Here is a 16,057-nt window from a genome sequence, read left to right as displayed (position 1 = left end):
ATTAAACATTAAGGAATAAGACACTGTCCAGTAACAACGAGATTCGTGTAGATATTACTACACAAACCATAGATATAGGTGTGTTTTTTTTTCCCCATTCCCCTAAAAGACCCAATTTTTGTCCCACGGGGAATGACATCACCCCCACTGGGAATGCATGCTCACAGACTGGCTACTTGTTCTACAAAAGTACCTGGCTTGTCACCATTAGTGCCTTTGCTCCTGCTGCTCTCTGCCTGGACTGACCTCCATTCCGGATATCATCTAGAAAGCTATTCACGATATTATGTGTTTAATTTAAAGGTCCTCCACGGAGCCTTTCCTTTTCTCACTTGCAGCTGTAAAGTGCCCTATTCACATCTTTGTCACCAGTAATCTTACATTTTACTAATGTCTTGTCTGTATCCTAAATCACTGAAGAATAGGGACCATGTCCAATTTCTCCCTACAACCTTGGCTTTTAGTATTCTAACTTATCTGCTTATTGAATGGATAAATTAATGTTATCATCTGCATGCGGTAACCAAACATCTCAGTTTGCTGAGACAAATGACTTCTTTAATCTGTTCTCCGGGTATAAATATTAATCCACCTTTTCTAATTCTCAAAAATAACTTGGATGACAATTTATACTGCTAACCTATCTAGGCAATGGGAAATAATTCTGAGCAAGAATAGATGATGATCAGATCTCAGTATTAGAAAGATCATTCTAACCAAATATGACAATAAATAAAATGACTCAAAAATTCAGGGGTGAAATGATAAAAGTGTGAATTAGTGTAATTGGGCTGGACAGGAAGTAGAAAATGACTCAAGATGTAAAACCAACAAGGTTTAGTGACCAGTCAGATAGAGAGAAGAGGACAGCAGGGGAAACTGAGTAAAGACATTAATTCTGAACTGAGAAACTGAGGCAGTCACCAGAAGAATATTAAAGAGTAGGAATGATGATGGTTTCAATTTCAGACAAGTGATTTAAGAACCTGGAGGACAATTTAGTAGTTACATAATGAATCTGAAGCACATGAAAGGGGTAAGATGTGACAGACTTGTCAACCTATTAAAAATTAACAGAAGTCACATTGCTGAGTGAGACCACCCAGGTATACAAAATCAGCAGTTCTAATGAATAGAAAGTATTATCTTTTAAAACAAGATCTTTACAAAATTAATTCCAAATTTTGTTCTGTTCAACATATTGATTGCTTAATATGTGCGAAGCATGGTATTAAGCAGTTAGAGATGGAAATATAAGAGAAATACTGTACTCACTCTGAGGTAGAAAAGAAAGATTACAGAGAAAGAATGGCATTGATTATGAACTGAGTTGAGAAAAACGCAAATTGAGAGTCTCAATTTTGACTGTGGTGTCTTTAATTTTGGTATAAGGACTCAAAATGAGTACCTTAACAGCTTTCATTGCTTCAGAGCACTGAGCTTCCCATGGAGTATTTAAGCCTAAAACTTTCCATTAAAAAAAAAAAAAACAAAAAACTTTGTAAAGTGAAAAAGGAAATCAGAGGACTAGCTCAGGAAAGTCAATGTGCTATGGAAGTTGAATCTACAAAGTAGGAGAACTGGCCAGAAAAGTAAAAACTGCTTTAGAACACAGTTCTAAATGGCATTTTACACAAAACTTCCCATTCTCAGTGTCTGGCTCACTAGGATTATGCCTGAGTTGATAGTTTCATTTAAGGACAGCAGATGGTTCAAAATAAAGGAACCATTAATTCTGTCCCAGAAACAAACAGAAGAGTTCTTTATTCATTAATTATATGATGCAAACATCTGATTACAAGATTGTAAGACACTGATTCTTAATCTATTTGTATATTTTTCATAATGCTTTGTACCCAGTAGTATTCAAGGAAAACTAAGCTGAATGAATGCGTTTTACCCCTTCTAGTATACACTTTCTTGACTCAGCTTCTAGGACGTCACCAGTCAATCCTGGTTTTTCCTCTGCTGCACTGCTGACTCCCATGCATTCTCCTTTGCTGCTTTCTGCTCTTCTCACTGACCTTGTAATGATCAAGTCTCCCAGGGCACTGTCTTTGGTCCTCTTCTATTCCCATGTATGCTCACCGCTTTGGTAATTTCATCTAGTCTCATGACTTTAAACATTATCTTTAAGCTAATAAATATAAAGCTTCTATTTGCAGCTCAGCCTTCTCTTTAGAAATAATTATAAATTGTATATGCGACTCCTTACTCAACATTTCTAACAGACAGTTCAAATGTGACATGTTCAAAACTGAATTTCTGATCCATTCCGGATCCCCAAACTACTCATCCTGCAGCTTTCCTGGTCTCTTTGACAGCAGCTCAAACTCTCTTTGATGTTTAACTCCAACACTCCAGTTATTCTGGCCAAAAACTTTGAAATCATGCTTGATGGCTTTCCCTTCCCTCAAAGCACAAATCTAAACCATTAGCAAATCATGTTTGCTAAACCTTCAAAAATATTTCCATAATCGACTACTGCTCACCACCAGCAATACTATCCTTTAGTCTGAGCTATGATCATCTCTTCCCTGCTTTAATGTGATAACCTCTAACTGATGTTCCTGTTTCTTTCTATCCTTGCTCCCACAGTCTATTCTCAACCCAGCAAACAGCCAGGGAATGCATTAAAAAGTAGGCTTACATTGCTCCTCTGCTTCAAAACATTTTGGAGGAAAACAAAACTCTTCTTCATTCAAAATAAAAGTCAAAAACATACAATTTAGAGTCCTGCATGATAAGCTCCATCTTACATCACCACTGCCTCTGACTTCATCCCTTACCACTTTGCCCTCGTCGCTCAGAGCTCCTTGCTATTCCCTGAATGCGCCAAACACACTCACCTAAGGACCTCTGCAATGACTATTCTACTTGGAAAGCTATTTCCCAATATATTCCGATGGCTAATTCTATCACATGAATTAAAGCTTTAATAAAAATTCATCTCAATCAAGACACCAACTACCTTAAGCTGCACCCAGTCCTTGTCCATTTCTTCCAATTCCTTTATCCTGATCTTTTTTAAATTTGCAATTATCAACTAATATATTATACAGAATACTTGTTTCCTGTATTTATCTGTCCATCTCCCTCCCTCTTCAGGTAGGCCTGTTTAGTTCACTGATACACCCTAGTGCACAAAATGATGCCTTGAACTGGTAAGCTTTCAATAACTGCTGAATATATTTATAATAGACGCTTAACAGTCCACTAAAAAGAATAAGGAACTTCTGAAAGCAGAAATGACCCTGTGAGAATTTCGTCAAATTATTTATCACAAATAAATCATCACTAGAATTCAATTTATCATTTCTTTATTGATACTTCTGTGCCCCCCAAACAAACTCTACACTCAATCAAAAGCACTGCCAACGATGGGACTTCCCTTAGGACTCTACACTTTCCCTGCCAAGAGCCAGGGTTCAATCCCTAGTCGGGGAACTAAGATCCCACAAGTCTCGTGGTGTGGCAATCAATCAATCAATCAATAAATGGCACTGCCAATGAATCAAGCAGTTAGCATGTTATATGCTGCTAAATGTCAGAGCTCCAGTCTGTGTACTGTGGGCAGCTATTTCAGCATTCATTCCCTTAAACAATGCTGCTGTTCCAGTAAAACAAGACAAAGTACTTAACACAGCAAACACTAGCCAACATAACTTTGTGAACAGTTCAGAAAATTTCCTAAGGCTCAAAAATAAGCAAACTAGGTAATTTTGTTAATAAAGAGAATTAGGAGTTTTCCATTAACATGCTCTCTTATCACCGTGGAATTATGTTAGAAATCAATATCAAAATGTATGTGAAAAATAACCCACTTATTTTCAAGCGCAATGTGACAGTTACCAAAAGAGATCTGACTGAGCCATTGAAAGCCTCAAAAAAGAAGACTGAAAAAACACAGATGACTGAGAAGACGGAAGAAAGTATTACTATCAAAGATACTTTAGAAACTTCATGCATTTGGAAATTAAATGTCCACTTTTAAATGATGGGTGTATCTAAGAAGCCATAACAAGGAAAATCAGAAAACATTTTTAACAGAATAAAAAGGAAAAGAAGATTTACCAGTATTTGTTGCAGGCAGCTGAAGCTGCTTGATATTTTCTAATGATATAGAAACTATGGTAGGTTCACCTGTTCAAAATGAACGCTTTCAATTAACTCACAACGACCTCAAGAATTATCAGGGAAATTAAGACACCTAGAATTACAAACTCAAGTCTTGAAAAGAGGGCTGTGGAAAGTGGTAGAATTTGCTTTGTTTCTATGCAAAGATCAGAATCTCCAACAACAAAGTCTGATCCATCAGCTAAAATTACAGCTTGACTGTCATGTCACAAAAGGTCAGTCTAAATTACTGAGATCTACTATGCAAAACATTATAAACCTGAAAAACACGAAAGTGAATTCGGAAGAACTAACCCAAAGCACTTTCTTTCATTTATTTCAATTACACACAAGACAATCCAACAATACATTCACAACATTGTTTTTGCTTTTTGGTTTAGGAAACATAGCACTTATTATGGAAACTTCTTCAAATTAAGGAAAACTTCAACCCGCCCCCTAAGCACTCTACACCGACCCGCAAGGTTAACAGGTTTTAGTTATTTGCCTAAAAACTAGCCTGCAGGTCAAATCATTTAAACTGATGTCATTACTGCTAACTCAATATAGCAGGTTTTGGATCCAAGCACAAAATACTGTAAAATTTGCCAAAGACAGTGTCTGAAAAATTACCTCCTGAACTGATCTTTAAATACGCAGAATTCTCCACTAGAATTCATCACCTGAACCGGACGCAAAGTTTTAAACTGATGTTGAAAACGTCATCGTTCAGGCAACTGAACAGTATTAAAAGTGCCTATACGGTTACTTTAAGAGAAGTTATTAAACTTTCAGTAACTTTAACAGAAGTTTTGGGTTTTCTTGTTGTTACTGTTAATGACACGGCAGTTATATTTCACTTACAACTTCCAGCTCCTTTTCCATAGCCTACCTAGTTACGGGACAATCTCACTCCGAGAACCGCATTTTACCCTGAAAAAATACGATTTAGTAATGGAGATTTCTTATCGAAAACACTGGGAAGTCACCGGCAAGTACCGGGTGTGCGGGGAAGGCAGTTTTTCGAGAAGGAAAGACGGCCGTCACCCGCCCGCGAGAAGGGCCCGGTTTAGGGCCGGGAACGCAGAGAACAGATAGTCTGGCAGCAGGTGCGAGGCTCTGGCAAGGGGACAGTCGCCGCAAGTTTCGGACCGACAGAGGGACGCTGTCCGTTGGACAGCGGGAGGCTCGACAGGTCAGCGGGCCTTACCTCGGGCGTCCGCTCGGGGGGCTTCTTCTTCAGCGCCTGCCTGGCGCCAGGGTCCACAGGTGAGTTCATGGTCGCGGCCCCGGCCCCCGTGCTCCCCAGACTGCCCTTAGCAGCCTATGCGACAGGCCATTTACCCTAGGTATGGGGGGCTACACCCTCCCCCGCGCAACTCCCCTGACGAAGGGAACTCCGAACTGCGGCGGGGACCGCGCTTTGGCAAACAAGCCTTCGCAACGCCCGCCCAGGGCCTCAGCCCACGCGCGACTGGCCAGAGGGAAGCCCGCGCGGGGGCGGAGGGAAGGTTAGTGCGCGTGCGCAGCACGCGCAAGCGCGCAAACGAACGCCTAAGGGCGTGACTCCGCGGTGACGTAAAAACTGGGGCGGTGCCCCGAAGCCTCTCCCAACCCTTCTTCGTAAGAGTTGAAGAAACGTCGCGAGACTTCACTTAAACCTATCTCTGCATCCGCCTCGGAGTTGAGGTTTCAGCCGCTCCAGCTTCCGGTGGCGGAGCCGGAAACTGGTTGTGACCGACTGAGAGAAAATAGCGTGTCGAGGACCGAACCATGGGGCACGCGTTCTGGGTGGAGAGTTGTTTGTACCAAAATCCGGAAGTTCAGGGCGTGGCCAGTCTCGAGGCCGAGCTCCAGTTCTGCAGCTCCGACACCGCTCCCTCGGAGAATGTGCGGAAGTCGAAGCTACCATTCAATAAACGAGGAAGTTTCTACCCTATCTTCCCTCCGTGTCTTCTAATAAAACGAGTCTCTTGTGGAAGGGACCAGCCGAGAAGAACCTACTCTAAGACGGACGCCCTGACATCAGCGCAGAGAAATAGAAGCTTCATGGCCTTGAGCAGGAGCGGGCAGTCGCCGAGCCTGCCGCCAGCTCAGAATTAAGCGCTGGTGCGCAGTCATTCTGGACTACGTTCACATAACCAATGCTGAGGCCAGCCCTCCCTCCGCTCAACCTCTTCTCAAGGTTGCCCGACTTAGGAGTGTGCGCTTTTTACATTTTATACAGTAGTCCGTTTCCCAACAGGCCGAATAATGCAAATGAACATTTATTAGCTAGTACTTTGGTAATAAAAAACATCTATTCTCCGGGTCAGCCAGACATCTGTAGAGGATGTTTCCACTGGAACGTCACTGGCAGAATTCCAGAATCCATCCTTCTGAACAGTCCTATTTCAGCGCACAGATGGGCCGCACTAAGACACAATTTTCCTTGGAGTGACATAATCATGTCCTTTCCACTAAATACAGCTTAGTATTTTTTTTTACAGTACTTATGGCTCACTAAGTAACTCTGATGGAAGATTATGACGTTGTTTCCATTAATTTTTTAATGACATGGTAAAAAAATTTTAGAGTAACAAAGGGAGAAAGTTCAGGCTGCAACATTCACCATTTCAGGGATCTGGTAGTGATGGCTGATGTTAGTAAGGGGCTTTGTTTTCCGTTGATCATTCAGCTTGCCCAAACTTGGAAGTTTACAACATAATATTAGCACATTTCTTTTTTGAGTAGAGGGCAAAAACTTTTACCACGGAAGCTATGGCTCAGCCACTCAAAATTTTCAGTTGGTTACAAATAATTGCAATAACCTACTTTCGTCATTTTTTTGTGTGTGTATATTCTCTCAAAAAATCTAAGATCACAAAGGTTACCCCATTTTTCAAGCATGTTTCCAAAGCCACACCAGTATTTTGAAAAGAGAGAAAAGTAATTAAAAGTATGACAACCATGAGCTTGGACTCTTAAGGGCAAACATCTATATTTGTGTCTTTAACAGGCCATTTCTAGCTAAATAACTTTTTTATTTCTGAACTTCAGTTTCCTTATCTGTAAAATGGGACTAGTAAAAGAACTACTGCTTTGAATTTTCTGAGAATTGCATACATGAGATTACATACATAGACTTCCCTGATGGCTCAGATGGTCAAGCCTCTAACTACAATGCGGGAGACCCAGGTTCACTCCCTGGGTTGGGAAGATCTCCTGGAGAAGGAAATGGCAACCCACTTCACTATTCTTGTCTAGAAAATCCCATGGATGGAGGAACCTGGTAGGCTACAGTCCATGGGGTTGCAAAGAGTCGGACATGACTGAGCGACTTCACTTTCTTTCTTTCTACATATGAGATAATTTCTGTGAACAATCTGCATAGTATAAGCACTCTTTTACTATTTCTATTACTTTACCTCTAGGAAGTAATTTCTCTAAAGCATAAAATCAAATTTGAAGAACTGGATAGGATTGTTTTCATCTGCTGTTTTTTTTCACCAGAACTATTCAGAAACACATTTAAGTATTCATGAAGATGTGGAGCAACAGGAACTCGCACAAACTGCCAGTTAAGTGTATATTGGGAAACCACTTAGAAAAAAGAAGTTATCTAAGTAAAGCTGAAATTTAACATACCCTTTGACAGCAAGCCCACTCCTGATGTTTGTTCTAAAGAACACCCAGAAAAGATGAACAAAAAATGGTCACTGTTCATATTAGCCAAAAATTGGAATAACCCACTTGTTCATCAATTATAGAATGTGTAAAATGTTGTATATTCTTTCAGTGTAATACCACCCCCATAGCACAAGAATGAATCTCCAACATAATGCTGACAGGAAAAAAAAAAAAACCAAAATATGGAGTATCACTACACAAAGTTCAAACACAAGCAAATCTAAAGAATACCACTTAGGGATGCATACTTCTTGATCTAAGTGATGGTTACAATAGTGTATATTCATCTTGTACTTGACAAGGAAAATGAATTAAGTCTATAAAAATACTTATTAATATACTTTATTGTGATAAGGCAGCAACAGTAAAAATAGTATATTAATATCCATAGTAACTATACACAGCTAAATTTGAGCATATTTTCAAAGTCTATGTTGTCCTTTACCATCCTGTATTATGCTTTGGTATGCTGAAAAAAAGGTGAAGAGACAAGAGTGAGAGCTCTAACAACTATCTTCAGAGAAAAGCCAACCTCCAGGACAGGATTCACCAGTATTAACATCCGTCTGAAAGGAAAACATAATGGTTCTTAAATTCTAGGTGGTTGAATCTTTTAAGATGGTTAAATATTGCTTCCCTGGTGTCTCAGTGGTAAGGAATGTGCCTGCCAATGCAGGAGATGGAAGGTTCAATCCCTGGATTCAGAAGATCCCCTGGAAAAGTAAATGGCCACCCACTCCAGTAGTCTTGCCTGGAAAAATCCCATGGACAGAGGAGCCTGGCAGGTTACAGTCCATGGGGTCACAAAAGAGACACAATTTGACATGGACAGAGGAGCCTGGCAGGCTACAATCGATGGGGTCAGACACAACTTTGCTATGAAACAAAAATCTTCAAAAAAAGAAAAAGCAGCTTAACTCTACCCAATCTTAACTTTTGTCATACTTATCACAACCTGACAGCTTAATATTTTTGTCTCCTCCACCAGCAGAAAATATGTAAACTGCACGAGAAACTTTGTTATTTACTGACTTATTCCTGGCACCCAGATCTCTGTCTAGCACACAACAAGTGTTCAATCAATATCTGCTAAATGAATGGAACTATCTAAGGACTAAGTGATTAAGAGAGGATTTTGCTGTTACAAAGATAGGAACTTGATTGCTCTCCTATGGAAAAGACTTATGTCTGGCTAGGCAACTACTCTATTATGCAAAACTGAATGCATACACAATCATATTACCATCTTTGCAGAACAACAGCAGACCAACAAAAAGAAGTTAACAGCACTGGTTTTAATAGGACCTGGAACGGTATAAGGAAGTAACATTTGGGGTATGCTGGGAGACTGAGTCACTACTATTGGGAAAATAAGAGCACTTGCTGGCCTAAATCCAGGTCACTTTCTATCATTGAGTAAGAATCTTTAAGGGTGGGGTCTAGAAATACTTTCCAAGCACCATCTAGGTGTTTCTCACATGAAACCAGGTTTGAAAACTATACTTTAAACTAACTCAGGTTCTGGCTAGTCAGACCCATCTTAATTCCAACAGTGAAAGACACTTCTGAGTGCTGAACCAAATGTGACACAATAATGGCATCACAAGTTTCTTGAGAATATAATAGTATCTTATCTTCCCTATATTTACACAACACTTCAACAATGTTATTCCCTTTCAGAAAATTTAGGTAACACTGCTTTTATCAATAATCTTGAGTGCTGGGGTGAATATAAACACATGTTTTGGGACTCTCCTTGATACAATGGTTACTTGGAAAGGAAGGAATTTCAAACTTCTTCAACTTAATATCCTCCTTAGAGTAAATACATGTCTATTTATGGGAGGTCTAGTCAGATAGCATTAACATGGGCAGAGAGCTGTCTGCAACCTGATAAAGGAATCAGTCTAGGCTCACACTTTTATGAAAAGAAGAGTTCCTTTTAAAGAAAAGGTTATAAGAGGACCAAGTCCTGGGGTGTGGGCAAGAAAGGAGCCTATGACCCGAGCATATGTTTTAAGACCAAAAGTTCTCCTGAAAAAATAATGGATGGAAATTTCATCCACTTAGAAATCTGTTAATTTCTTTTAAAACTTTAAAAACCTTCGGAAAAAATCTCTTTTGGATTGCCAGTATTTTCTTTCTTTAGGGAAGTCTAGAACAAACATAGTCAAGTCCACAGTCTGAACTATAAAGCAACAACAGGAAACACTACACTCTCCAACTTCCCTCTTTTCTATCTGCCTAAATCCTTCTTACTCAGAGTTACAATTCCCCAGCCCCCAGTGCACCTTCAGCTCATGTTTGGTTCCACTTGCCATCCCACCCCTACCTCCTTCAATGGCAAAGACAAATAAAAGAAATCTCAGATAGCTTTATAATACATTTATCACCACATCCTAATTGGAAGCATTCTGGTCTGAGATAGGAATTTTAAAGTAAGTAGTAATTTTAATTAGATACAATGTTCTTAACAGGTTTTACATGGCTTCTTCTAGGTGTTAAAATGATTCTCAGTTGTTTTCAAATTTCCAATTTGTGATCATGAAAATTAGGTTAAATATAAGAATATACCACATTTTTTGGTTACTATATTTTAACTCAAAAGAATGTATAGTAAATTCTGCCCACAATAAAATAGATATGGGCTGTACAGATTACCTAGTAACCATGCTGTATGTGCGCAAAGTCACTTCAGTCATGTCTGACTCTTGGCAACTCCATGAGGCTCCTCTGTCCAAGGGGATTCTCCAGGCAAGGGTACTGGAGTGGGTTGCCATGCCCTCCTCCACCTAGCAACATACCAACATTACTGAGCATTTGGAGTGTGCCAAGCATTGAGGTAAACTCTTGATATTCATTATTTCACTTGATTCTCACCACCTCATAAAGTAGATTCAGCTAAATTACCAATACAGAAATTTTGGATTAGAGAAGGACAAACTTAGAGGACATCATGAACAAGGTCCCTGCCTAGAGGTGTCACACTAGGGAAAAGAATCCAGATGGGCCGGCAATAGAGTCTACAATGTTACATATACCTTATTAAATGTGAAAAAAAACCCAACATCATCCATCAAATTGACATGTGTATTTATTGCACAAATATCCCCTAGAACTGGGAGGTTATTATAATACAGGTGTACATTTGAGAAATGTATACAGAACAAGGAACATGTATTTACATTTTACATCTCCCACCATCTAAATAACTTAGAGAAAGCAAAACAATCTCATAAGACATCTAGCAGAAGTAGGCATTGTATAAAATCTGTTTTTGTTAAAGTGATCATCCCCAGTGTATGCCAATTTCAACAAAATGAAATCTGTGCTAGTATGTTTATTGCACTTAACATTTTCAAACTCAAAATTAAGACACATTAATAAAAGCCAGGAATATTTAAAATCAAAACAATTAGTTTATATACAGGAAAAATTAGTTTTAAATCTATAATGTAAAAGATTCCTTTTTCATTTCCTGCTGCAACATACAGGTTTTTAAAATGTGTAATACATATCTGTCTGTACCATAAGAAGTTGAAAAATTGTTTTGAAAAGTCAAAATTCTTTTCACATTCATCATAATGACCATACTTCAAAGAAGTAGCAGTTCATTCCTTGGGTTTTCTGTAATAAAAGAATAACTATAACAAACAGCAAAAATTATAGGATGGTAAATTATAAAACTCAGGAATCCTGTAGGGATTAATGATTCTATAAGAAACCATAGTGCTTTTCCTTCCAAACAAAGCTTAAAGAATTACAGTAGCATGAGCCATCCATTTGTTGAAAACCAGATTTCCAAAATGCTAATTTATTACAGATTTCTGATAGGACTGTGAATAATTTGATGATTAATTTTAAAAATAAGACACAAAAACAGACATTGTCTACCTGCTATGTATCCTGAACTATAATGAGAAAAAATGTAAGTGGCCCACATACGATCTTTTCCATATTCTGAATTCAGATAAAGAGACTGATTCATAAAATTCCAAACAACAGATCAGAGAATTTCTTTAATGAATAGACTAAAAAAAAACTATGCCAATGAAAATATATTCACGAACACTCTTTGACAGCAAATCGCCCATGGGAGACTCAGGAACTAAACCAGCTGATAGGATCAGGGGCCAAACTGCCTGCAGGCACACCAACTTCAGGTTTACATTCCATTAAAATAACCATTTCATCTCAGTCTAGCTGGAGATTAGAACAAGGTAAAATGTGACCCAATGCTATAAATTTGAGGTCAAAAACTAAATAAACCACAGAAATTTCCTTAATTACTGAAAATTTAAATAGCAAGAATGGATGCATTATACAAAAGATACTTAGTAACAATAAGCAAGTGGTTTTCAGTTTTAAGCTAATCAGCTAATTATGATGAAAATAGTTCATGAAAGCAGAAACCAGTTTCACTTCTTACATTAAGAACATCTTAGAGACCAGATAAGTAAAGGATAAACTATTAATATAATGTAGTATTTCAAGTAAACTGAGGTAGTAGAGCATATTGAAAACTTTATCTACCCATCTTTCTATTTACATTACTTACAAGAGTTTGGTTCCATATTAGCCTTTCTCACAAACAACCCTCCCCAGTATATACAAAAACAGTTACAACTGAAAAGTTGAAATCTTTGAAAAAAATTAGCTATTGGAAGGGAGGAACTATTAGAGAAAATAAAATTTTAAGAATTAATGAGTTTGTTAGTGTAAATTGAATATTATGAAGCAGTGAAACAAATATTCAGTTCCTATGGGTTCAAAGAAGGGCTTGATACCGAAAACCAAGGGCCTCGGCTACCTGAGCACTTTTAAAGAAAATAGTATTATTTCTGCCAATGCTTTGGTGTGATTTTTAATCCCAATTTCAATTTATTAAATTAGATGCAAATATTAAATATTAACATTTATAAGAATTAGCTTATACTTAAAAAAAAACAAATCGTATAAAGTAGTATTCTTATTTTGGGAATCTACATTCCTCAACCTTAAAAAGAGATTGGCTTTATTTATATTTTAGGGTGTGTGAAACAGAAAAATCACCAGAAAGTAATATTTCAACACTATATACAATTACTACTAGTTGAAAATATATCTTTAAAAAGGCATGTTTACCAATCTTGGACTTCTACCTCTGGCTTTTTAAAAAATAGATACATATGTACACTTGGGTGGATAACATAACACAAATTTATACACTTTATTCTGAGTTTATTTTAATTAAAAGTTGTTTAAAATACTTTGAGAAATACTTAGAAATTAGCTATTTTGAATTGAAAAACAAACAAACAAAAAACAAACACAACTTTACAGATCTCTGTACCTTAGAAACAAAGAAAACGACTGAAATGACTACTTCCGGGCCATTTAGTGAGATATCTGTTGTTACTTATGAGCTCTGGCAAGACTGTAGTGATCATAATCAAATTCTTCAATGTTACTCATTTTATAGAAACTTCTAAGTTACAATGTGGCTTCTTCAAATGCTTTTCCCCCAAATGCTTTTTTAGTTTCACTTGGTTAAAAATCTACCACCATCCAAAAGTCCAATCAAAATGAAAAAGTCATCCAATGGTGACATGATATGCACTGCAATGCAGAATACCAAGGTGACTGATTCATTCAGATGAAAGTCTGACAGAGAAAAAAAATTGCCATAAATGCATGTTGTGACTGCTTCCTTGGTTTCTACTTAACTTTTCACTGAAGTTAATTTCCAACAGCCTTTATGTTAAAGTAGTATCTGAGCAACATACGGGGAGTGAGTGCTTGCTACAGCAGCCAAGAGAGGAAGATCACTGGATTCAATCCTGAAATTAAAAAAAAATCTCAGTTCAGGTTTTCTATACCCAGTACATAAGTCCTACAGGCAAAGACTGCTACCTGTAAGGTCACTATACATCTCCAATCAAGGTCATTGGCCACCATGGCCAAAATGAAAAGGGGAAGAGAGCTGAAGGTAATGAAAATAAATTTTTCCATAAGTAAAAACCATAACCAAAATTTTTTTTAAAAAGAAAACCTCTGAAATGCAACAGAAACGAAGTCTTAAATGTAGAAAACCATCTCAGTGAGCTGCTGATGGACCGTGCGTAAGGCAAGTGATGATGTCTAAGAAATACTATATAATAACAGAATGACAGTATGCAGCCCTATTGTTCTGGATACAAATGTTTCTATAGTAAGATTCACTGGAAAGAAGTAATGAAAGCCTCTTAAAAATACAATCTACCACAAATAATGTACAGGAAAAGAAAACTGGCCAATAAATATCAAAATAAATTTTGTAGACTCACTCATGGTTAGAGAATAAATCTGAATAAAATCAGATTTCATTTTTCAGCAAGTAGCTTAGCAAAGATTAAAAAGTTTGGTGATAAAAGTAGTAGGAAGAGTGTGTTTCCCATTGTTTGTGGGAATTTATTCTGACACTTTCTGAATAGAATTTACAATTGTCAAAATAAATACCAAGATCTATCAACAATTTAATACACATGTCCTTTAATTCAAAAATCCTACTTCAAATAATGTATCCTATAAACTTTAAAGAATTATACTGATTCCAGCACTTATCTGTAATATCAAACTAGTGAAAATAATCTAAATACCACATAATGGAATGCAGTATAGCCTTTAACCAGTATGTGTGGTATGTGCTTAAATGAACAAACATTCAAGATTCATTAAAAGGCAAGTTGCAAACAGGGTATAAACTAATTTGTAATTTTAACCCTACACATTTAAAAATTCTGTAAGAAACAATTCACTAACTGTTTGGATGGAAACAGAAGTTGTGGAAAAGATGATACAACTTACTTTTCACTTTATGTCAAAATTCATGTACACTGTATATACATTACCTTAAAAATTAGTTTAAACTTTTATAAAATGAAAAGCTTCACACACAGAGAATCATTTCCAATCTGGATACTAAGGAATAATATTAATGAAAGAATTTAATCTGGTTTCAGACATACAGTAGTAACTCAATATTGACTGTTTCTCCCTTCTTGAAAGCTAAAACTAGACAAAAGTTCTAGCTTGTTTTAATTTATTCAACCAGCACTTCAAGAAATAATTCATGCACCTGCACCTGCACATGCGCGCGCGCGCACACACACACACACAAAAAGTGGCCACAGAACGCAATGAAAGGGGCTATACTATGACTCCTACCAATTTCCTCTTTGTCCTTCAGTTAGGATTTTACATAACTGGCTTCTTCCCAGGAAAACTGCAGAGTATTAAGACATAATATATAAAAAATGGAGAAGGAGCAATAAATATGTAGATAATATACCACCAACCACAGAGTGCCATTACTTTTTCAATCAGTTCATCTGGATGACAGGGCAAATGCCTTTCACATCAGTCCAAGACAAGGTTCTGCTTTTATACTGTAAAGTGCAACCCAGATGATAATACTGTACAGCTTCTAACAAGACAACAATTTAAAAAGAAAAAGGCAATTCTGATGAATGTTCCTGTCCTAAATAAAGACAGTGCAATGAGAAAGCAAAGCCAGAGAAGAAATCAGGAACGTACCCTAGAACCACTCCCAGTTCCTTGACATGAACACGCATCTGCCCCCTCAGGTACTCAGACAGCATTTTGCTCTTGAAGTACAGCTCCTGTAACCGGTCTTCAAGATGCATTACACACTGCAGTTAGGAGGGAACCAAGAACGAGGTCAGAAAATGCACAACTCAGAGGAATGGCAAATTCCAAAGCATTATACTTTGACAATTCTACTTAGCTATTTCAACATAATCTAAAATTTGGAGCATATTTTGAAAACATGCAATATTAGCTAAAGGAGTGTAAACTCACTGGCTTGAATCAAAGATTTAGATTCTACAGAGTTATTTTTTAATGTGGTAAATTACATATAATATTAACTTAACCATTTTAAATATAAGAGTTACCATTTTAACTACTTTATATAACTGAGAGGCATTAAGTACATTCAAAAGGTTATACAACTTATCACCACCATCCATATCCAGCACTTTGAAAAATAAGTTTTTATTCCAAATTTGATAACTGTAACTCTTATAAATTAATATACTTCAAATGTATTTACATTAGAAGGCTGCATTCTCCTATGGAAAGCAAAAGAAAAAAATTTCCAGCAACTCATAGAGAATGCTCTGTAGGCCTCACTAGAAGAAATGTTTCTTGGCTGCAATATTAAAAAACTAAAACATATACATTTTGTTCCTTGTCAATTAATTTGCATAAGTCACTAAAATAAGTGTTTTTT

At 37.2% G+C, this 16,057-nt stretch overlaps 2 protein-coding genes across 8 annotated transcripts in view; both read right to left on the bottom strand.

Annotated features, from left to right (window-relative positions):
* Positions 1-5,605, bottom strand: part of RAPGEF6 (Rap guanine nucleotide exchange factor 6) — a 226,566-nt gene extending 220,961 nt beyond the window's left edge. For 2 of the 6 annotated variants that reach the window (XM_020900686.2, XM_020900691.2), the window contains exon 1: positions 5,327-5,605. In XM_020900686.2, coding sequence (XP_020756345.1) covers positions 5,327-5,395 — 69 coding nt within the window. In that variant the 5' untranslated portion in view covers positions 5,396-5,605. The remainder of the gene's footprint in view (positions 1-5,326) is intronic. The other 4 variants (XM_020900664.2, XM_070465064.1, XM_020900641.2 and 1 more) reach the window with 2 other exon arrangements.
* A 5,256-nt stretch (positions 5,606-10,861) lies between these two features.
* FNIP1 (folliculin interacting protein 1) overlaps positions 10,862-16,057 on the bottom strand; it is a 131,521-nt gene continuing 126,325 nt past the window's right edge. For both annotated transcript variants that reach the window (XM_020900698.2, XM_020900706.2), the window contains 2 exons: positions 15,340-15,455; positions 10,862-13,604 (listed from right to left, as the gene is read on the bottom strand). In XM_020900698.2, the coding sequence (XP_020756357.1) occupies positions 13,526-13,604; positions 15,340-15,455 (195 nt within the window). In that variant the 3' untranslated portion in view covers positions 10,862-13,525. The remainder of the gene's footprint in view (positions 13,605-15,339; positions 15,456-16,057) is intronic.

This window comes from Odocoileus virginianus, chromosome 3 (assembly GCF_023699985.2).
Source record: "Odocoileus virginianus isolate 20LAN1187 ecotype Illinois chromosome 3, Ovbor_1.2, whole genome shotgun sequence".
Lineage (NCBI taxonomy): Eukaryota > Metazoa > Chordata > Mammalia > Artiodactyla > Cervidae > Odocoileus > Odocoileus virginianus.
The sequence above is the reverse complement of the archived record's forward strand: the minus strand, read 5'-3'. Positions and strand labels throughout refer to the sequence as shown.